Source organism: Sus scrofa, chromosome 1, assembly GCF_000003025.6.
Source record: "Sus scrofa isolate TJ Tabasco breed Duroc chromosome 1, Sscrofa11.1, whole genome shotgun sequence".
In the NCBI taxonomy this organism is placed as follows: domain Eukaryota; kingdom Metazoa; phylum Chordata; class Mammalia; order Artiodactyla; family Suidae; genus Sus; species Sus scrofa.
Genome location: NC_010443.5, coordinates 39,242,191 through 39,266,045, shown reverse-complemented (window position 1 = coordinate 39,266,045; position 23,855 = coordinate 39,242,191). Strand labels below are relative to the sequence as shown.

General features: G+C 35.8%; 1 protein-coding gene across 2 annotated transcripts in view; it reads right to left on the bottom strand.

The window, feature by feature from the left end:
• Window positions 1-23,855, bottom strand: part of TRDN (triadin) — a 386,702-nt gene that overhangs the window by 301,200 nt on the left and 61,647 nt on the right. For both annotated transcript variants that reach the window (XM_021088731.1, XM_021088725.1), the window contains exons 3-4: window positions 8,297-8,461; window positions 7,144-7,176 (exon numbers count right to left, since the gene is read on the bottom strand). In XM_021088731.1, the coding sequence (XP_020944390.1) occupies window positions 7,144-7,176; window positions 8,297-8,461 (198 nt within the window). The remainder of the gene's footprint in view (window positions 1-7,143; window positions 7,177-8,296; window positions 8,462-23,855) is intronic.

Sequence of the window (23,855 nt, the reverse complement as noted above, 5' to 3'; positions counted from 1 at the left end):
TTGTAAAATTTTATAAAATAATTCAAACTTTTTCAAGAAAAATAATAATCTCAGCACTGCATACTACTGACCCCTAAAAAATGCAAAATAAATATATCTGACAATTTCATTTTTTTCTACAAACTCAGTATTCTCTGGTTAATTCATTTTGCTCTCCAAATTTTATTTTCCTTGTCTATAAATTGAGATACTATTTCCCATGTGTTCATAAACCAACAGAAGTAGAAATGATTACAAATAATATATTTTTTAAGATAATTACTGGTGGGGTTTACAGCTTTGGATGAGGTTTTGGCTGTCTTAGTATTACTATGTGTTTCATATTTGATGATATACTAGACAAGATCAATGTGGCTGTACATCAGAATCATCTGGGGAAATTTTAAAACATATTCCTGCTGCAGCCCAAACTTAATCAATTAGTTTCTCATGGTGAGAAACCTTTTAGGGATCTCCAATTTAAATAAGCTCTCAGGTACTTTCAGAACCACAGTCAGAAGTAGAACTTACCGTCTAGACTGATGTTTCTTAAATTTTAATGGGAATATGAGTCGCCTGGGGAGTCTTCTTAAAATGCAGATTCTGACTCATCTGGTATAGATAGAGCCTGGTTCTGCATTTCTAAATCACTCCCAGATGATGGTAAAGTTGCTGTTCCATGAAGCACACTTTGAGTTGCAAGGCTCTACCCCAGGCGAAACTCTTGGTAAAAGTACTATATGACAGCACACATTCAATCAAAGAATCATAAGGTATTATACCTGGAAAGAACCTGGGCATCTGTAAATATAGCATCTTTGTGTTACAGATGTGAGAACTGAGAACCTTGGAGGTTAAGTGACTTAACCATGGTAGGTTAACAGCAGAAAGGGAACTAACAGAGATATCTCCTCATTGTTCAAGTTGACCTCAGTCATCTTCAGAATGTTGATGTGTTCAGCTGATAAACATCAATTATCAATAGTTATTCCAATGATCGGGTCAATGTGACAGTGATATTAAATTAGTTTGTATTTTATCATTCATGGTTTGGTATTTTCTTAACAGTAAATTCATACACAAGCATAGTCTGTATGTGTAAACAAAATAATGCAGTTATCAACTTATCTTCAACTGTCTCCCTCACTGGATATCACAATGCATAAAACCTCTTATTTTTAGGATTAATCCTTAGGGTGCAATGGTTCTCACCCTGGTTGAGATAGAAACACATTATCAAGATTTTTAAACTATAACTGCTTAAGGCCTGAACCCTGATTTAGTAAATTTGAGGTGGGAGATGATCTGGGACTATGAATTTAAAATAAAAGCAAAAATGAGATGTTGTGGACATGGGCGGCTTTCTTGCTGAATCCATTATTATAACAGCAACCCTCTTAGTTTCAGGAACTAATCCTTCTCCAATATCAATACAAGTAGTTTGGGTGATACTAATGGACTCTTTAGTTTCAAGGATGGGTCTGTTCCCTTGGGTCTTTGAGTCTTGACAAAGTGCTTGTTGCCTGTCCCTGGCCAACTGATTGGTTCCAAGAAGGGTATGTTACTCAATACAGATTAGTGAGGGTCAACTACATTGCTTTTGCTGAAATAGTTGGGAAATGGCACAGGCTCCTCTCTGGAGTTACTAAAGTAAATAATTTTGGCCTCAATATTCTCATAACAATAACTGCCACCAGACAGAAAAGCTTGCCTGAGAATTAAGTAAAAGAAACAGACAAAGGAAATCAGGATCGGGAAGTGAAAAGAGAGGATTTACTACTAATAATATATAAAAACCTGTATCTAGCCATCCCTGAAGCCACTTATACTCTTATATATTTCAGTCACTTGAACCAAGAAAGTATCTTTCCATTAAACCAGTTTGAAATGGGATTTTTGGTCTCTTGTGAGCAAAATAAGTCTAATTAAGACATCATTTGAATTTGATGCACAGAAATGAGAACCTCTGGTAATTTTTCTGTTTTGCTTGAATATTTGTTTTATTTTTCAACAAGCCTTTCTAAATGAAAATACATAATCTGGACTAGGTAAAACTTTAAGCAATCTGTATTCAACCAACACCTTAGTGTCTCATGATTTTGAAAAGGCAATGTATAAGACTGAGGAAAAGAGTCTGCAATGCATATAAGACCTAACGGTTTCTCACTCATAGGCTTCTCAATTCTCAATCTTATTTCCCAGTAGGAATGCAGCAACACTGAGATTATTCTCACTCCAACAGGAACTATTTAAACTGACTGGTCCTGAGTCGAGCTGTCTCACTGTTTTTTTCTCCATGGTATTGGCACCAAAATTTAATCCCTTGCTTTCACTGGCTTTCTCCTTCAGGCTTGTGTTACCACTATTATTTCCCTGGTTCCAGTTTGCTTGTTTTGTTAGAAACCAGCTCTTTTGGACTCAGAGATCATTATATCCCCACTCCTTAGATAAGTGAATCTTGGGATCATTCACCATATCTCCCTCCACCTCAGCCTACTCAGCCTTTTCTATTCTGAGCCCATCTCCAAGCCCATTGTCTACTCTTTCTGCGTTTTGCCTCTTGTTGATAGAAGTCTGATCAATACTGGGAAAGACAAGCAGAAGAGAAAGCAGTAAGTTCCTTATGAAGCTTGAAGGCAATATGCAGCAGTGCATTGATGGAGCTGGGTTTTGATCTAGACTTATTTAGAGGATTGGTCCAAAGATAAATGTATCTACTTAGCAGTGTTAATAGGGCCAACCTGGTACCCAATATTCTGAGGCTATGAATTTTAACAAGTTTAGTCACCTTTCCATTCTCCCTCCTTTTTTCACTCACAGTATTTTTCAGACACTTAATGTTCAGCCTGGTGTAAGGCACCAAAGCTGCCAGCAAAGATGGATGCAATGAAATCTCTGGCACAGAAACATGTCCATCTATCTTACTCCTGATGACGTGATACAACCTTCTGAATGGACTAATCCTAAAGTCTTGAATATTTATGATGCTCAAATTTCCTGGCTCTTCCTTATTCATCCTGACTGCAAAAAGCTATTGTGGATTTCAATAAAGTGAGAAAAACACAATGAAAGAACTGAGTTTAAATTTACTGAGCTATTTTCAACCCCAGGAGGCTTTAGGGGAATTTTAAAACACGATTATGAGAAGAATGTAATTTGTTTTGATCTAAGTAAAAAGGAGTCTCCTCCTTTGCCATTGACATGCATTGGGAACAATCTCACAGAATATCAGCCTTCATATTTGGGTCCTGTTCAAACTTCATATTGGTTCCTTAGTTCAAAGGGTAAGTAGTAGTTGGAAAGCAAGGTAATTCAACATAACGTAGAAAGGATCTTGGCTCTTTCCACTAAGGTAAGTGTGAATAGGAAGTACAAAATATTAAACATTTTATATTAGACGAAATAAAGTTTGAATTCAATTAGATTAAATATTTCATAATATAATTACACAAAGTAGGTTTTATACTTCTTTTTGAAGAATACAGAATTAGTCTGAAATGAATCACAGACATGTGGCATCCATGGGTTTATGCGAGGCATCTTTAACAGCTTGGTTGCCTTAGAAAATATACCAATTATATTTAAAAGAATCAGTGTCACTAACCTACACTGCTGTGGTTGTTTCAAAGTGCTTTCTTTCAAACTAGAGACACATCCTAGGATCAAATATTGAGAAAAATCGAAAAGAATTGCTTACATTTAAATTTTTAAAAGCCACTTTTAGCTTTCAGTATTTCCTATGGATGCTCTTTTGGTTTTGCTCTTAAGGGACTCTCCCTTGAGAGAAATTCACTCTTTCACATTATTCAGCTAAATAAAAGGCAAAATTATTAAATGAAACTTGCCATTGCTTCCATCTCCCCACCTTTTCTCTGATTTCAGAACATTCCATCATGACACAGAATACCTGAGTATCAGCACCATGCCTCTCCACTAGCAGATGTACGCAAGACAGGGCAGGAAAGTCTGTTGGTCTCTTTGGGTGGCATTGTAGCAATCTGAATATGGGTGAAAGATACTTCTTTATCTCATAATGTGGAAGAAGTACTACGATAACCTTGGATGTGTTATCAGGCAGATAAATTTTAGGAAAGCATAGGGATGTAATTTGATTCCCTTGACGCCATCTGCACTCATTTATCCTTTGGAAAATGTGGTGTTAACATGTCCATGATGTGTGCCTGGTGTGAAGAATGATGCTCAACAAATTGAGTCCAGATAAACAAAGCACACCCACCATACAAAGCACAGAATTGTTCCAGGGTTTGTGATTTACAATAGCGTTGGTTTTCATACAAGTTTTAAATAATTATACAATAAAATATAATACTTTATAATGATTCAGTGCCTTCAACCCTCATCATGGAGTGCTTGGTAATAGAATTTAATATTTTAAAATTTTGACAAGCTGAAAAGTAAATATGTACAAGGAGTATAAAGACATTGGGTACTACATTTAATACCCTTAAGCTATATTTATAACAACATGAGCCACAGAAGAACAGTTTCCAAAACTTCATCCATATTAATAATCTGTTTAATAATCAATCCTGCAACTCTGAGATTATTTGACTGGACCATTATTCCATATCAAAATAGAACTGCAGACTCTACCCATAAATAACAAGGTGGCTGAATTTTAATTTTGGTAAAAATAGCAATAACTGGACAAATGAAACTAACATTTTAAGCATATTTAAATAAAATGCTTCATATAGACATGGGGCAATCAAATAAACAATGTCACAGCCTGATAACTTAGGTAATATAAAGTGGCTAGATATTAATGAATATTTCTGAATGGGAAAGAGTATTAATGAAGAGACTAATAAAGACTCATTTAGATGGGTGAAAATCAAACATTTTAAGAGAATATCATTCTAGATTATCAAAAAAGTCACAAAAAACTTCTTAAACCACAATTTTAAAATATGAAATTCATAAAATAATTTACCATAAAATAGAGATAAGTTCATGGAGTGTCTTCCCTAATAATAATATTTAAAATACGCTTTTAAAAGCAGAAATTATGTTTTTTAAAATATTATATACTGATTTAAAGCTCATTGTTTCTATGACTCTACAAAAGAAAGGGTTTTAAATAAAAATAATAATAATTGTAATGATATATATTTATTTAAGTCCACCTCATCTAATATTTGTTATTAGCTTCTGTGTCCAAGGTAGGGTATATAAGATGTTTCTTTAAATGTCCATTTTCAAGTAATTTTGTGAATAATAATATTAAGAAAATATATTCAGGTGATTTTGAGTAAATTCTCCTTCTAGTAATCTTTCAAGACAGTAGTGCATATGATTTTAAATATATATATACATATAAAAGAATGTTCTAACTAATAATCATTACTAACATTAAAAAGAAATCCCAAACAACTAATAGTTTCTCTGTTGATTTGATAAAGCAAGGGAATAATTTAAGAAATAATAATTAAACAACTTTGTGTGGATTTGCAACTTCTGCTAATCATTTTATAAAACTTAATCCCATCAGGAAATTAAAATCAAAAGTAATGAACAGACTCTATATAAAATACCAGCTATTGATTTATGGAGAATTTGCTTTTGTATGCTACTATTATAGAATTTAATTTATGAGCATAAGTAAGAAAACATTTGCCTTTCCCTCTTCCATATCCAAATAGAATAAACATATACACAAGCTGTTACTTGCAGACTATAACTAGTACCTCATTAGCTTACACTCTGACTATATTCTGGGCATTATCCCTTGGAGATCAGCTATTGAAAGACTGCTTCTGACCTTGAGAAGTTTATAATCAAATCTAAATTCTCTAAACCTGGATTTGCTGACTGAAGAATGTCTTGAGTTCTTGGGTTCGCATCATGGATTTGTGAGTAGGAAAATCCGTCCTTTCTTTTCTCAGTAGCTTCATAAACACTTTCATTTTTGGATAGCATTACCACAGTTTCACTACTTTATCTCCTTTTTATTGGACAAGTCACAAATCCAAATTTTCCAAACTAACATACACTAAGTAGATTTGATCCCAAACAGTGAGGTGATCATCATCTATTCAGACAAGGCTGAAGCTCCAGATTTGGATCCTACTATTTGTATTCACAGTAGGTGTAGGGAGACAGCAACAGAAGCAAGTTAAGTTCTCTTCAGTAGTAAATACTCCGAAGAGCTACTGTCCAACATGTGTAGTATTAACTAAAACATCACAATTACATTAAGTCTGGCTTTTATGTTTTTCCGTCATACCAAATATACCACAGGATGGTATCCCTTGCTCCCTATTATTCCTTCTCGTCATAATTCCTTCTCCATCCTATAAAAATTCCTGACCCTCCAATGCCTTTGTCCCACAGCTTTGACCTCTTTTTCTCAGTCATATGGCTCCCATCTTTTGGATCTTTGACTATCCCATTAAGTTACTGAAGACCCTGGTTACTCCTTCAAGGAATCCCTGTACACCACATCCAAGCACACCCAGGGACTATACCGCTTTGGGATGATACATGATACACACTGACCCAAGACTGTTTTCCTCCACATTGTCTCAGCCACCCCGTCACATAGTTATCACCTAAAGTTGAAAAACAATACTAACAATAAAATAAGAAAAATCATAGTTTTAAAATCAATAAATCTGGCCACATTTAGAATAAAGGCCATGAGCATCATCATCCTCTGGACCACTTAGAGAACTATAGAATTTACCCCTCATTTGTGCAATCTCAACTCACACTGATCTGTGTGAAGATGGAGTCAAACATCCACTGAAAAAGGCAATAAGTCATCAACTGAAAAATGGTGGGATTAGCTTCATTGGAAAGAATCAAGTACTTCTTTTCCTAACCATAAGTCTTATTCTAACCATTAAATAAAACTCTACATTAAAAATAAATTAAGTCTGGAGTTCCTGCTATGGCACAGTGGGTTAAGAATCTGACTGCAGTGGCTTGGGTGGCTGCAGAGTGTGGGTTTGATCCCCAGCCTGGTGCAGTGGATTAAAAGATGTGACTTGGATTCAATCCCTGGCCCAGGAGGTTCCATAAGCCATGGGCGTAGCCATAAAATAAATAAATGGAGTCTACAACAAAGTAAAATACATTTGAGTATGTTGAAAATCAACATTATCATAAAAGTTCTTTTTTCCAAAGGTGAACACAACTAACCTTTTTTTTTCACTGGAGGCTCCTCTATTTCTCCTAAACCAAGACAAAAATAGTAAATTAGAAAAAACTTTCAGCATAGCATAATATTGCCTTTCTATTGTCCCATTTTCTTTTGTTCATTAAAAAAAAGATCTATCAGTTTTGATAATAGTAGTCTGTATATTACTTTGCCTCCTAAGTCCAGTTTTTAAGTATAAACTTTGTTGATGTACATTTATTTGAGATAGTTTCACTTTTATGAGTTCAATAAAATTGTGGCAGTGATCCAAATTATACATTACAGTTCGTATATCATGTTCATTTCAGTTTTCTATTGTTCATCTCTACCTCTCGTGGGGGCCAAACAAATACAAATTCAGACAAAGTCATAGAAAGGGCTAAAATAATAAGAGCTTTCCTGGTAGTCAAAGCTGAATATGTAATTTCTGAGTATGGCTGAACTTAAAAATGTCATTTAAAAGGCAAAATCACAATTCTTTGTTCTTTTCACATCCACTCAATAGCAGTTTATGTGTGGTTTCAGTTTGTTCTTTCCTTTTCTTCATTAGTATATACTAGAGAGTACATAGGTTAGTTGCATAATTGTTATGACATTCAGAACGCATCCCTCCATCCTACACCTCCATTTGATTCAATAAATTTACTTTCATTGTGATTTTAGTAGGATCGCTTTCTGCTATTTGATGATGAAAATGCATTATATATAGGAATATATTATATGTATAATATATACGTATATTTAGTTTTACTGTTGTTATTAGTTTTACTGTTGTTTTTATTTACTGTTTGTCCTTTCTAAGGACAAACATGGGAAATAACTACCCTTTTTCCCCAAAAAAAGCATATAAATGTGAGGTTCTTTTGTGATTTTGTAGGATTGCATATTAAGTCCCTCTCTACTATAATGCTACTCTAATGTAGCATTTAATTTTGACATCTTTGCCGTAATGGCAGATAAGCTTTAAGGTGAAAGTCATATAGAGACCAATTTACTGAGTTTAATAGCCTGTTGATAGGCTCTTTGCACCCAGAAGTGTATTCATTTTGGTTTAGCCTGACCCAAGTGCTCATTTGTGCTTAAACTTAAGCAAACTACTATAATACATATCATATTCACTTCTAGCAGTTAGACATGTCTCTGTTCTCTTTGTACCTTTATCAGTGTCCTCGACTCCACCTTCATCATCTTCTTCATCACCCTCAGATGAGATGATGTCAGACAACAAAGAAAAGAAGCCATAGACCCAGTCCGTGGTTTCCTCCACAGCATCATGTACAAGTTTTAGAGGATCTGAGCCAATCTTGGAAATAGAGCTTGCTAAAAGTAATTAAGAACAAAGAAAAGTTTTACAATTATTCCCAAAGAAACTAAGAAAAGCTGATTTTCCTGATTTATTCTTCTGACACAATGAACATGTCAATTTCATGAATGTAAATATCTCTTGGCTACAGTTGTTTTGCTCTGAAATAGAAACTACATTTTGTTGTAGTATGCATGTGTGTTCAATTAAAAAAAGAAGTTATTGGGTACATCTGGTACAGTTACTCTGGAGAAGTTTATAATCTGAGTAAGAGTTCAGCACAGGGAAAAATTAAGAATAAATTAAAGTAATGTGTAGTATGTTATAAAATTGTAGTAACCCTGAGTTATGCATGTTCTGGAACAGCAGGTATCATTGATGTTCTGTATAATACCAGAAAGCATCACAGAGGAGATGGCTCTGCAAATTTTCAGACAAACAGTAAGTTCCAAGTTGCCTTAGGTAGTTGTGACTAAAGCAAAATGAATAGGTCCATTTATTACAATTTGTGATACATCAGGAAAAAATCTAGAATTGTCAGGTAGTAATCATATCAACTTCTAGCTAGATTCAATTAGTTTATCTTTGTTAGACACGCCAGTAACTGAAAATAAAGATACCGTGAACTTCTAGTACTTTCATTGGATAGAATTAGGAAAAACTGAAAACTATAAATCTTCCCTTTTTTATATCCTAGGAGATATGAACTGTTTGTGAAATGAAATACTAAATAATAAAAATGCAAGCAAATAGACACATTAGGGATTTCTAACACGTTGTTATTCTCATTCTAGTTACATGAAAATTACTCTGAAGGGGTAAGGATAGCCTTTAAGATCTGATTGAAGAGGTGATCTATCTAGAAATATGTTGTAAGCTGCACCTGATTTTTCATCAATCAGTAATTAAATTTTAGATTTAAGTGTTCCTTAATTTTAAAAACTATTTTAGCTTTTCAGGGATTCTTCTCCCTTTGGTATCTTAAGAGACTAGAATTATATCAATGTATTATATTATCTAAAGGTTAAGTACACCAAAATTAGGCTTTTACTCTGATTGAGATAGGAAGTCACTGGAAGGTTTGAGAAGAGGAATGAAGTAATTTGATTTATGTGACTTCATTTGCCAGGTTGAAACTGAAAGGATGCCAGGTTGGAAACAGGGAGATGAGTGAGGAGCCAAATGAAATAATCCATAATCCAAGAGAAATATGATAGTGATTTCTATATGCATGGTAAGTGTGTGTGTGGTGAGATGTGATCAGATTCTGAATGTATTTAAAAGAGAGAATTAATGGTACAGATTTACAGTAAGGCTGTTGGATATGAGAAAAAAAGGCATATGGACTAATTTCAAGGTTTTTGGTGTGAGAAACTAGAATGGAAATGTCATTCACTGAAATGCGGAGGACTAGAGAGAAACAGTTTGTTGCGTAGAGTATTTGACAAATTTTAAACCTGTAAAACTTGAGTGTCTATTAGACCTCTATATGGAGATGTAGACATTTGCGTAGCTCAATATAATCTATAAAAATGAAGTCACAGCTGAAAATGGAAACTTGGAAGTTCAACAGAGAATAGAAAGTATTCAAAGTCATAACACTGAATGTGATTACTAAAGAAGTGGACCCTGAAACACTCCAACATTTAGAAGACAGAGATGAGTCAGAGAGATGAGGAGGAATCAGCAGTGGATTCTGAGAAGGAGAGACGAGAGACAACAGAGACAGAGAGAAATTAATTCAGAGGCAGAAAAAAAGAGTGTAATGTACTAGATAAGTCAAGAAATTGTTTTGGTGAGGATAAAGTGATCAATTGGCAAATACTGCTGACAGGTCAAGAAAGATGAAGACTAAGAATAGACCTTTAAAGTTAATGATGAGGATGTCACTGGTGACCAAAGGGCAATTTCAGTGAAATAAGTTCAAAACCAAATGGGAAGAATTTAGAATGAGTATATTTTATTGTAAAGTAAATGACAGAGATAGGGCAATAGTTGAAGGACTAGAATCACAGTAGGGTTGCTATTGTTTATACTTTTCAGGTGGGAAGAATACTCCATTTTTATGCTGATGGGTAAGATCCCATAGAAAGGAGAAAATATTATGAGACTATTCTGGAGAAATATATATATATACATATATATATTTGGCTGCACAACAGATCTTTAACCCACTGAGCAGCATGTGAACTCTGGGAAATTTTTTTATATTGTGTTCTATTCCGAGGGCTTCACAGCCCATTACAAGAATGCCAAGTTACAAAATGCTGGTCTCAGGAAAACTTACTTCCATGATTCAGAGATAGCATAACTTTACTCTTTGGATCTTATTTCACTGCATTCTGAGAGTTTCATGTACCAAATATGGCAGTCTGAAAGGTGAGATTAAACATTAGAAAAAGGAAATGAAATGGAATTTTATAATTGCAATTGAGAATTTTAAAAGAATTATATGTAAGGAACTGGATTGTAGTGGCACTACTAAAGGTATTTTTAGCACTAGTATATTTTATATCTAATGGAAGAATATTGCAAATGGAATTTTTATGATCTGAATAGATTGAGACCATTTTCACATTCCTCTTTTTTCTAAGTGTTCAATGAGGAACTTAACAATAAAATCCAACAAAATAGATATCAGTTTAATTATCCTTATGCTTAAATGCACTATATATACTTCGCAGATATATATATTTCCTGGTTCTAAAATAGTCAAAGCAGGCTATTTTCATAAAGAAAAAAGTTGCTAGCTTGAGACCAGATTTTGATTTTCAGCCATGTGGACAACAATTTTAAAACACATAGATACAGGCATAGGTATATCTTAAACAAAGTAGTAATCCTCAAATTAATTCTTATTCCCTCTCTCAGATGACACATCCAAATTACACCAATGTTAAATAATATACAATGCAACTAAACCTTTTATCGGTCTTCTTTTTTAATTGTACTTTCTTATCTCTTAGACTTCCATGAGTTAAATTACATACATTCCAAGGATGATCATAAAAATGGTAGTAGCTAACACTTACAGGGTATATATTCCCTGCCAGATACCATTCTAAGAACTTTATGTATATTAACTCGCTTTTTCCTTTCAAAAACCCAATGAGGTAGGCATCTTTATTTTAAATATAAGAAAAGTGAGACAGAAGGAATTTAAAAAGATGTCTAAATACACAGCTATTAAGTAACAGAGCCAGATTTTGCACCCTCTAGAGCATGACCCAACTACCATGCAATACTACTGTCAACAAACAAACAAAAACATGAATTCACAATTGGTTCTAGAGTAAGATGTTGGATGAAAGATTCTGAGAGGGGTTTTCTTTCTTTTTTCTTTTCTTTTCTTTTTTACAGCTGCACCTGAAGCAGATGGATGTTCCCAGGCACGGGGTCAAATCAGAGTGGCAGCTGCGGCAACATTGGATCTTTAATCTACTGAGTGAGGCCTGAGATCAAACCCTCATTCTCACTGAGACTAGGTGGGGTCCTGAACCTGCCGAGTCACAACAGGAATGCCAGGAAGGGCTTTTCTTTCTGTTAAGGGGTGAGAGGGGATAAGGACTTTGTTGCATGAGAATATAAAGCCTGGAACTGCAATAGCATCTTGTAGCCACGAGGACAGTACCTGACACACTGAGGAAAGCAAAGGCTAAAAATGAAAGACCTTGAGTACATGAAGACATTGCTGCATCACTGAACTATCCAATCTTGGAATCATATCTCTACTTTCAGGGCTTCTGTTATATGAAATAAGAAATGTTTCTCAATGTTCAAGTCATTCTTGTTTCTTATGTTTCTTTCAGAATATACCACTGGACGGAGGGGAAACTGTTTTAGGCTCCTTATGATCAGTAATTGGATTCTTGGCACTGATAAAAGAGTGCCAAGAGATGCAAGAGAAGCAAGGAAAAGTTTAAAGTGAAATAAGATTTTTATTTGTCTAATGTCTTTGAAGCCAAACTGTAAGAAAATGTCTAAATGAGAACATACATGGGAAATTAAATTAGCTGTTTTACTCAGCTTTACTCCTTAAGAACAAAGGTCATGATTTCACTATGATATTTGACCAACAGTCTTACATGTAATTGGTTCTTCAACTTTCAAATCCTGAGAAACATCAGCAAATAATGACATTGATGAGTATGGGCTAGGAGCTCAGACAGATAGTCTTAAAGTTTGGCTCTCCCCGCCCCACATGCTGCACCAAACCCAGCCAGAGGCAGAAGGAAACAATGGTAACAATGTTTCTGTCTTTATTTAAAGTTTGAGATTTTGTTCATTCTGATTTTTTGCATTAGTTTTTAAATGTTAGAGATCATAATAAAATATTATGTATCTTAACTGCTGAGTTTTTTGGAACCTCTTAAATTTTGCACCCAAAGTGACTGCTTTATTCATTTCACTTAGTTCTAATCTTAACTCATATAAATGCTGAGTAATGTTGAGATTAACTTTCACCATTTCTATAAAATTCATTGACATCTCTGCTTTTCCAAAGTCACTACTCTAAACCAAGGCCTCAACCCCTCATGCTTGTTATCTTTATATTCAGTCTTCTCAATGTATATTATGCCCAGCTCCTGCAAGCAGTATTATAAAGTATGACACCAAACCAAAGTAGTCTGTGCTTCAGTTTGCTGGGCTTTAAAATTACAATAAAAGTAATACTATCTCACAAGGTTGTCATCAGTATTACCTGAGATAATACATTAAAATCACATAGTATAGGGCCTGGTAAAAAAAAAAAATAATAATAATGTGGAGAAACAAGCAAGATTGTCTTTGAATCCTGAATGACACAAAGGCTCTTTCTAGTTTACTAGCTGGGGTCACTGGTTTTGCCTCTCCTTAGCAGCAGGCCCTGTGTAAGATCTCACCTTCTTAAGGTCTCCAAATGTAGCACAATCGTCATTCCCATTATCTTCTTGGTATTTGAGACCTTAGTTCTGACTGCATACTTTCCATTCCCAAATGAGTTACCCCCCAGGTATAAGGCTGCCTTCGTGCATTCCTTAACAAAGGAGAGAGCAACTGAGAGGTGGCACCTCTGGCTTGGTCCATCTGTATTTATCTGAATCACTCCATAGGATGGCCAGAAAATGGGCCCTAGTCATCATCTAACCCTTCTGCCCATGAATATTTGCCTGCACCAGATGGTGCTTATTGAGCTTCACTCAGCCTCATCATAACATAAATTCTTTGGTATTTTAATCCAAAAGCAGATTAAAGATATGGTACATGTTAGGTAATTATTAATTCGATTTTCAGAACCATTTAACTCAAACATGTGATAGTGTTTCATAAATGCAAGCTGTTAAAACCTATGATTACTCAGTCACTACTACCTCACAAGCAACAAGGGCAGGGTCTATAAAATTCAAACATGCTTTCATCAGGCCTCACAACACAGCTAGTGCTTACCCCTTACCTCCCAGAAAATATTCTAAATATTTGGGTCTCAACTGAGCAAAGGATTTTTTAACTGTCATAAATCCTACCTAAGTTAGAAAAATTTGACTTGTATATATGTCGATGTATCTCGCACATAGTACTTCTTACTCAATATGAAGGCTAAAAATACACAGATTCTTCTTTCAAGACAAATATTTAGCATGATTTTATGCAATATCCTAAGTGTAATACAATTAACATAGTGCTGCCATTTACAGGCTTGCTGCCTAGGTATTTCTAATTTTGATATATGAGGGATGCTATTTCAAAATACATAAAGGTGATTTTTCAGACCTAAAGAAATTATGTTAAGTAACTAGCTTCCCCCCTTATTGCAGATAAGTATTTTAATACTTTTCCTTTTTTTTTTTTTTTTTTTTTTTTTTTTGGCTTTTTCTCTTTTTAGGGCTGCACCTGCAGCATATGGAGGGTCCCAGGCTAGAGGTCCAATCAGAGCTACAGCTGCGGGCCTATGCCACAGCCACAGCAAGGCCAGATCTAAGCCACATCTGGGACCTACACCTCAGCTCATGGCAGCGCTGGATCCTTAACCCACTGAGTGAGGCCAGGGATCAAACCCGCAACCTCATGGTTCCTAATCAGATTCGTTTCCACTGCGCCACGATGGGAACACCTGAATACTTCTCTTCTTTACTGTTGGTGAAATCTGGATGAAGTTAAGAAAAATATTAGGAAATTATGCAACATTTAGTATGCTCTGAGTTACATGAAAATTCTTGCTTGAAGTACTGTGAAATTAAATTAGTCTTTATTCAAGGTAAAAAGAATTCCCTGGAACTTTGTGGCATCAAACAAAGCTACAGATGTGTTTCGACATCCCACCAACCAGGAGGGAGGAAGGGAAGCACAGGTAGGGAAAACAAGATAAAAAATAAAATGATCTGAATGCTATGTCAGAAAACAATGATTGTCTCCACTATGTTAGTAGGTTTCTTGTGTGCAGAAATGTAGCTGAGAGAATGCAAATTCCTATTAAACAGTTTACACTTGAGATTTGGCATCATTTTTAACAGTCAACTATTTCCTAGGGATATAATGATATAAGGTCGGAATACTGATTTAACCTAGTTTATTTATAACCAGGACACACTTGAAACAAAGAGCACTCACAGTGAATTTAATAGCCCTCTTGAGTCTTTGGGCCGCAGAGTACAGAGCACTGACAATACTAGGTGTACATATTTAAGAAATAACAAACAAAAACATGTGCTTTTATATCTGCTCTAAAGGGCAGTGTCCTCATCAAAGCAATGTTTACTCAAGACATTATACTCTAAAGTGTTTTAGGTTCAATCTGAAGTAACTTCCAATTTCTCATAGGTTAGACCATTTGCCTTGAACATACTCAGCTGAACTCAGTGATGTCAGAACTGTCACCTTTAATTGCTATCATCACAATGGAGAGGCTTTCTCTCTCTTATTATCCCTTACACACATTTTTCTCCCAGGAGTTTATTGTTTTCATACTCTCTGTTTCACTTCCAATTGAAGGTAATGTCAATATGAGAGAAACAGCAAGTAACACATTCAAGAAAGCCAAGAATTCAAAAAAATGTTTGATGCAGCAACATTATTCCTCCATATTTAACCTCTAAGAAGTATTTACATCCTGCCAATAGAAGTTTGTAAAAGATACACCAACTGGAATTACAAAACCTTCCCATTATTTTCTCTTGAAAAATTCATGGACGATAGCTATACTTTTGTAAGATTGCTTCAGTTCCAGAGAAAACACCTGATATTTTGGTATCTGATAAACCACTTGTGCTGTAACCAGAACAGACATAAATTGTGGCCCTAAAATGGCTTTTTAAAAAATAGCTTTTCCACCCAGGAAATATTTTGAGAGGCTCATTTTTTAATATCCTCTCTATAAATCCACTTATAGTAGCCCTTTAAAATGATTTATAGTAAGGATTTAATAGGAATGGACTTGACTAATTCATATGGATTTGGGAGAAGCAAAGGTAAAAATAATAATAAAATAGGGTGGAGGCCAATGAAAATTAAATTCAGCAGCTATAGTACATGTTTTGCATTAAATAACTTTATACATAGTATATAATATTATTTCAAGGATTCTTACATGGACAAAAATGTGGTATTTAAGCTATGTTGCAAAATTTCTTTGAAACTGAATATATAGGTTCAAATGCTTTGTGTATTTATTTAACTTATATCTTGTCATTTGGCAAGAAATATAAACATTAGGTCAGTTCATTTCAGACCAGATAATTAAGTCATGAGTAATTTGTGAGAAGCTTCTCTAGAGTGTCTTTCAGATGCTTCTGTAGAGAAAAGATTATGATGAAACATTTTGATATGTTTAAATGCCTTCTTTTACAAATGAGTGAGTACCGTAATATTACTATACCCAACAATAAACGTTATAGTTTAAAAGTACAAAACCTTTTTAAAAGTTTATGTAATCATCTGCTCTGAATTACATAAATGATTTAACTTTGTTTTTATTTTATTTTATTTTACTTTTTGTCTTTTTTTTTTGGCCATTTCTTGGGCCGCTCCCGTGGCATATGGAGGTTCCCAGGCTAGGGGCTGAATTGGAGCTGTAGCCACCGGCCTAAGCCAGAGCCACAGCAACACGGAATCCGAGCCGCATCTGTGACCTACACCACAGCTCACGGCAACACTGGATGCCTAACCCACTGAGCAAGGCCAGGGATCGAACCCACAACCTCATGGTTCCTAGTCGGATTCATTAACCACTGAGCCACGATGGGAACTCCTGATTTAACTTTAAATGACAAGTGTCTCTGAATCGATTCTCCTGTAACTAGATTTTTAACAGAGACCATGTACAGAGGTTGAAATGCCTTGTAATCTGTTATCCTTACCATCAATGGACACTCCTCAGAATATGGTGAAATAAAAAGTTAGATTCATAAAATTCCCATGGTACTTCTAATACTAACTACATTATGAAAGATTTTTACTTATGCATGTGGTGTTAGGGCCTAACAGGCACTCAGGAAGAAAAAAATTGGATGAAAAGTAAAGGAAGAAGTGAAATCTGGAGCCTGCGAGGGCTGGGAGAACATTCTGGAAGTTGCATCAGTCCTACGACCTCCAAACCTCTCTCTACAAAGAGGAGAAACTGTCATCCTTCTCATGGAGCTAAATATGCACTTGGCCAGGAGTGAAGAAGCCAAAGGAGGCTCTGGCAGGAACTGGAGTTGCTGCAGGAACAGCTGCTATCCCTCGCCAACAAGGTGAGCCAAGGGATCAGTGACAACTGCACCTGGTCCCCTGCAATGACCTTTGTGGTCCTGCTTGCCTCTGCCTTCCAAACTACGCACATAATGATTCTTCTGGTTCCCACAAACCCACAGCTATGCAGAGGAGGGAAATCTGAAAAATACGGTTTTTATCTTAGCCAAAATGACACAACACAGATCCACCATACCTAGTTTCAATAATTATCAACATTTTACCAGTTTTATATTTCTTCTTTCCCATATTTATCATTTATTTTTTCTAGTTTGCTAAATATTTTAAAGCAAAAACTAAATACTTAAATTCTTAATCCCAGATCCATAAATACTTCGGTATGCAATCTATTCCATAATTTGTCTGATAGTTTCTTGCTTGAGGCACATAAAAATGTCCAAAGTAAGTTTTGTATCTTTCTTGTGCCAAGTCTGGAATCAGCTTCTTCTTAAAGGAATCCTGGTTCCTTTTATTGGGAAATGGTATTTTGATGCTAGAATTTGGTCAGAAGGGGGTGGTAATTGAGTTGAATTGTTATGCCAAGAAATATGAAATTTCAAAAAGTCATGTGTTTACAATATTTCCAAATAAAATCTGGAATTTTTACTCAAATTTTCTGTTATTATACTCACATCTTGTATGTTGAAAATCTTATTTCTTAATGATATCAATTTAATTATTTCCTTTCTCTACAATACACCAATAACAATTTCAAATAAATGACACCAACACTACTAATAACAATAAAAGCAGTAAATGGAGTTTTAGATTTCTTTTCACTTCTTTTTGTCTTTCAACTATACCACACCAAGGACAGAGAGTCAGAATTGTATGTTTTTAAGTTATTTGAAGTAATTATTTTCTCTGGTTATGCCAATAACTTGATAGAGTTAGGTTCATTTGTTTCAGTGTGTTTTCAACTTTTAGTGATTACTTCTATTTATTAAAAAAAAATTAAGTATAAAAAGACATTTCCAAGTTCCCTAAGTCAAAACCATTTAAGAGGACATATTAAGGAAAGTTTCTTTTGCCATCCTAGTTCTTTGCTATACTGTAGTCTTCTTTTGACAATTACCTAATTTTGTTCTTTTTGTTTATCCTTTCATTATTGGACACACATATTTACATTTAAAGAAAGACATTTAAAAATTCAAATAGAGGAATAATAAAGTAAAATTTGCAATGTATAGTAATCTGGCCTCAGAATGAGAAAAGAGGCAGTGGAAAAGATAAGAGGCAAAGAGAAAATATGAGACTTCCGTAATAATCTTGGGGAGACAAAGGCAGTGCTGGAGGCAAGGTACAGAGTACAGAAGAGCATCAAGAGATGTTTAAAAAGTAGAATGAGTTCTGGAGTTCCTGTCATGGCTCAGTGGTTAACGAATCCGATGAGGAACCATGAGGTTGCGGGTTCGGTCCCTGGCCTTGCTCAAGTGGGTTGAGGATCTGGCGTTGCCGTGAGCTGTGGTGTAGGTTGCAGAAGCGGCTCAGATCCCACATTGCTGTGGCTCTGGCGTAGGCCGGCAGCTACAGCTCTGATTAGACCCCTAGCCTGGGAACCTCCATATGCCATGGGAGCGGCCCAAGAAATGGCAAACACACACATACACACACACACAAAGTAGAATGAGTTCTTTTTAATCCCTGAACATTCATGGGCAGTGAAGAAAGACAGAAGTTGGTAAGAAATCCCATCTAACTTAAAAAATTGGAAAATGAATTGAATATGGAATCGGGGAGGCAGGCCTGGAAATAAACATTACCAGTTCAGTTAGGAATTTTGAGTTTGATGCTCCAACTGAATGTCTTTATGCAATTAGAAACACTGAGGTAAGATGGGGGTTAAAGATGCTCATTTTGTGTGAAGGTCAATAATAAGCAAACTTCTGATCAAGTAGCTCAATTAAGGCAAAATAAAAATGCTGATGAGCTTTTCTTTTTCTTTTTTTTTTTCCAAAATAAAAATAGCTTACAAATCCCATGGTGGGAAGAACGCATTTTCTTAAAACTAATCTTGCATGGTTTAATTGTTTAGAACTGTGTCACTGCTTTTAGCCTCTAAATTTAACTATCTGGTCATTTTAGAGACAAGTTGATCCTATTATTAGATTGAGAGCCATATATTAAAGATAAGCAGGCTAAATATGATGGCAGCTTACTCATCACTTGTATAGACAACACAAAGTCATTGCAGTTAAAGCAATGGAACAAGGTGATGTATCTAACAGTGGTAAGAAGCTAATGGTGCCAAAGAAGAATTATAAAAGTCATAAGAAGACAGGGTTTTAATTAGTAAGTGCCAGTCAACAGTTCTAGTGCTGCAAAGTTTAACCAAGATGAAGATGCTCAGTGTGCATTTTGCTCTTTTGTTCATTTGTTCAATTTTTAAGAAGTGCATATATGAGACATTTCAGCAGGATAATAAAATAGTATCAGATCATCTCTTACTGGAAGGGCTTTGCTAGAGGGACAGGAAAAAAAAAAAAAGGTTTGCTGCTAATACACTTAATATAGGGAGGTGAGGGAAATGTGTTAGTTTTCCCAAGTTAGATAACACATAAACATATGTAGAAAGGAAGGAGGGAACAGAGGGGGAGACTGTAAAGATATAGGAAGCAGATGGCATTTAAACCCAGCCACATTTAAATGCAGCAACACTGGGGGAAGGATGAACTGGGGGTTTGGGACTGGCATATGCACACTGTGGTATATGGAATGATTGGCCAACAGGGAGCTGCTGTATAGCACAGGGAACTCTACCCAATACTCTGTGATAATCTATATGGGAAAAGAATATGAAAAAGAATGGATGTGTATATGTGTATAACTGAATCACTTTGTTGTACAGCAGAAATTATTATAACCTTGTAAATCAACTATACTTCAATAAAACTTTAAGACATGAAAAAATGTACTAACATTGAAAACCTATACTCATGAGGCTCTTTCCTCTCATACACACCCAAAGAGACACCTTTTTTTTTGGCTGTGTCTGTGGCCTGTGGAAGTTCCCAGGTCAGGGATCAAACCCACCCTATAGTAGCGACCTGAGCTGCTACAGTGAGAAGGCCAGATCCTTAACCTGATGCACCACAAAGGAACACCTACACACATATCTTTAAGAGTAATAAATTCCTTTACAATGCAAGATCTTCCCGAAAGAGTAACTTGTACTTATCTCTTAAATTAATTAAACCAAGAGGCCATTAGAGTGAAGCAGTTTTAATGTCTTAACAGCCTTTGTAAGCAAACCCAAACCTAACCATTTAAGTGCCATTTAAGTTAAGAAATCGAGCCCAAGAACAGCCAGAAACAAAGACCAACTAGCCTTTCCCAAATAAGGCAAATGCTTAGGCTATAGCCAATGAAATGATTTTCTTGCTTTGCTTCAACCTCTTCTCATATGCCAGATTAACAAACTGAAGTATAAAAACCATATGATCCTCTCAATAGATGCAGAAAAAGTCTTTGACAAAATCCAACACCCATTTCTGATAAAAACCCTTCAGAAAGTGGGCATAGCAGGAACCCACTGCAATATAATAAAGGCCATCAATGACAAACCCAGAGCTAACATCATTCTCAAGGGTGAAAAGCTGAAAGAATTCCCACTGAGATCAGGAACAAGTCAAGAATGTCCACTCTTTCCGCTACTATTCAACATAGTTTTGGAAGTCCTAGCCACAGCAATCTGAGAAGTAAAAGCAATAAAAGGAATCCAAATGGGAAAGGAAGAAGTAAAACTATCACTCTTTGCAAGTGACATGATACTATACCTAAAGAATCCGAAAGATTCTACCAGAAAACCGTTAAGAGCACATCAAAGAATTTGGCAAAGTCATAGAATACAAAATTAATACACAGAAATCAATGGCATTTCTATATACTAACAACAAAAGATCAGAAAGACAAATTACGGAAACAATCCCGTTTATTATCTCATCCCAAAGAATAAAATACCTAGGAGTAAACCTAGCTAAAGAGACAAAAGACCTGTACTCTGAAAACTATAAGACACTGATGAAAGAAATCAAAGATGACACATATAGATGGAAAGACATACCATGCTCTTGGACTGGAAGAGCCAATATTATCAAAATGACTATACTACCCAAAGCAATCTACAGATTCAATGCAATCCCTATCAAATGACCAAGGACATTTTTCACAGAACTCAAACAAAATAGTTTAAAGTTTGTTTGGAAGCACAAAAGATCTAGAATAGCCAAAGAAAGACATCCTGAAAAAGAGAAATGGAGCTGGAGGAATCAGGCTCCCGGACTTCAGACTGTACTCCAAAGCAACAATCATCAAAACTGTATGGTACTGGCACAAAGACAGAAATATAGATCAGTGGAATAGGATAGAAAGCCCAGAATTAAACCCCTGTACCTACAGCCAACTCATCTATGACAAAGGAGGGAAGAATATACAATGGAGAAAAGACAGCCCCTTCAATAAGCGGTGCTGGGAAAACTGGACAGCCACATGGAAAAGAATGAAATTAAAACACTCCCTAACACCATACACAAAATAAACTCAAAATGGATTAAAGACCTAAATGTAAGACCAGATACTATAAAACTTGTTGTGGAGAACATAGGCTGAAACCGCTCTGATATAAACAACAGCAACATCTTCTCAGATCCACCTCAGAGTAATGACAGTCAAAACAAACATAAACAAATGGGACCCAATTAAACTTGAACGTTTCTGCACAGCAAAGGAAACCCTAAACAAAATGAAGAGACAACCCACAGAGTGGGAGAAAATCTTTGCAAATGAATTGACTGACAAGGGATTAATCTCCAAAATTTATAAACACCTCCTACTGCTCAATACCAAAAAAACAAACAACCCCATCAAAACATGGGCAGATCTAAACAGACAACTCTCCAAAGAAGACATATGGATGGCCAAAAAACACATGAAAAGATGTTCAACATCACTCATTATTAGAAAAATGCAGATCAGAACCACTATGAGGTACCACCTTAAACTGGCCAGAATGGCCATCATCAAAAAGCCCACAAACAGGAGTTCCCGTCGTGGTGCAGTGGTTGACGAATCCAACTAGGAACCATGAGGTTGCGGGTTTGATCCCCGACCTTGCTCAGTGGGTTAATGATGTGGTATTCCCGTGATCTGTGGTGTGGGTTGCAGACGTGGCTCGGATCCCACATTGCTGTGGCTCTGGCATAGGCCAGTGGCTGCAGCTCCGATTAGACCCCTAGCCTGGGAACCTCCATATGCCGCGGGAGTGGCCCAAGGAATGGCAAAAAGATAAAAAAAAAAAAAAAAAAAAAAAAAAAAAAAGCCCACAAACAGTAAGTGCTGGAGAGGGTGTGGAGAAAAAGGAACCCTATTTATTTTATTATTATTTATTTATTTATTTGTCTTTTCTAGGGCTGCACCCATGGCATATGGAGCTTCCCAGGCTAGGGGTCTAATCAGAGCTATAGCCACCAGCCTACACCACAGCCACAGCAATGTGGGATCCAAGCTGCGTCTGTGACCTACACCACAGCTCACGGCAATGCCAGATCCTTAACCCACTGAGCAAGGCCAGGGATCCAACCCACAACTCATCATTCCTATTCAGATTCGTTAACCACTAGGCCATGACGGGAACTCCAGGAACCCTATTACACGGTTGGTGGGACTGTAAATTGGTGCAACCACTATGGAAAACAGTATGGAGTTTCCTCGGAAAACTAAAAATAGAGCTACCATTTGTCAAAAAGACACATACTCCAATGTTCATTGCAGCACTATTTGCAACAGCTCAGACATGGAAACAACCTAATGTCAATTGACAGAGGAATGGATAAAGAAGATGTGGTACATATACACAATGGAATATTACTCAGCCATTAAAAGAAACAAAATACCAGCATTTTTAGCAACATGGATGGACCTAGAAATTATCATGCTAAGTGAAGTCACCAGACAATGAGACACCAGCATCAAATGCTATCACTGACATGTGGAATCTGAAAAAAGGACACGATGGACTTCTTTGCAGAACAGATACTAACTCACAGGCTTTGAAAAACTTACACTTTCCAAAGGAGATAGTTTGCATGGTGGGGAGATGCACTGGGGGCGTGGGATGGAAATCCTATAAAATTGGATTGTGATGATCATTGTACAACTATAAATGTAATAAATTCATTGAGTAATAAAAAAAAATCTTAATGACCTCTTTAAAAAAAAGAAGAAGAAAAAAAGAAAAGAAAAGTTATTTCCTGAGCTCATAACTACTTTTGGTTTGGTGCTGCCCAATACAAATCAGTTTTTGCTCATATTCTTAAAATTCTGAATATGTCATAGTTTATCTTTCAACATCCTTGATAAACATATATTCTCAAACCAATGTCATTTTTTCTTTCTCTCCCTTTCTCTCTCCATCTCTCTCATCATCTTCCTCTCTCTCTTCTCCCTCTGACCTCTAAATACTGCCCATTTTAGATTACAATGATCAGGCTTCTCCATCCATTAGTGAGGATCATGCAAAAAAATAAAATAAAACGAAGGGTGAACACAAAGCTCTGGCAGTGCATCAGATTCTAAAAGATAAAACCCATTTGATTTACAATTTTGAGAAAATAAAATACTTGCAGATGTTAGATACTTAGATGTGTTTAAAGCAAAGAAAAACTAGGATCCCGATTTAAAAGTAATTTTGGTGAGCTAATTGTTTTA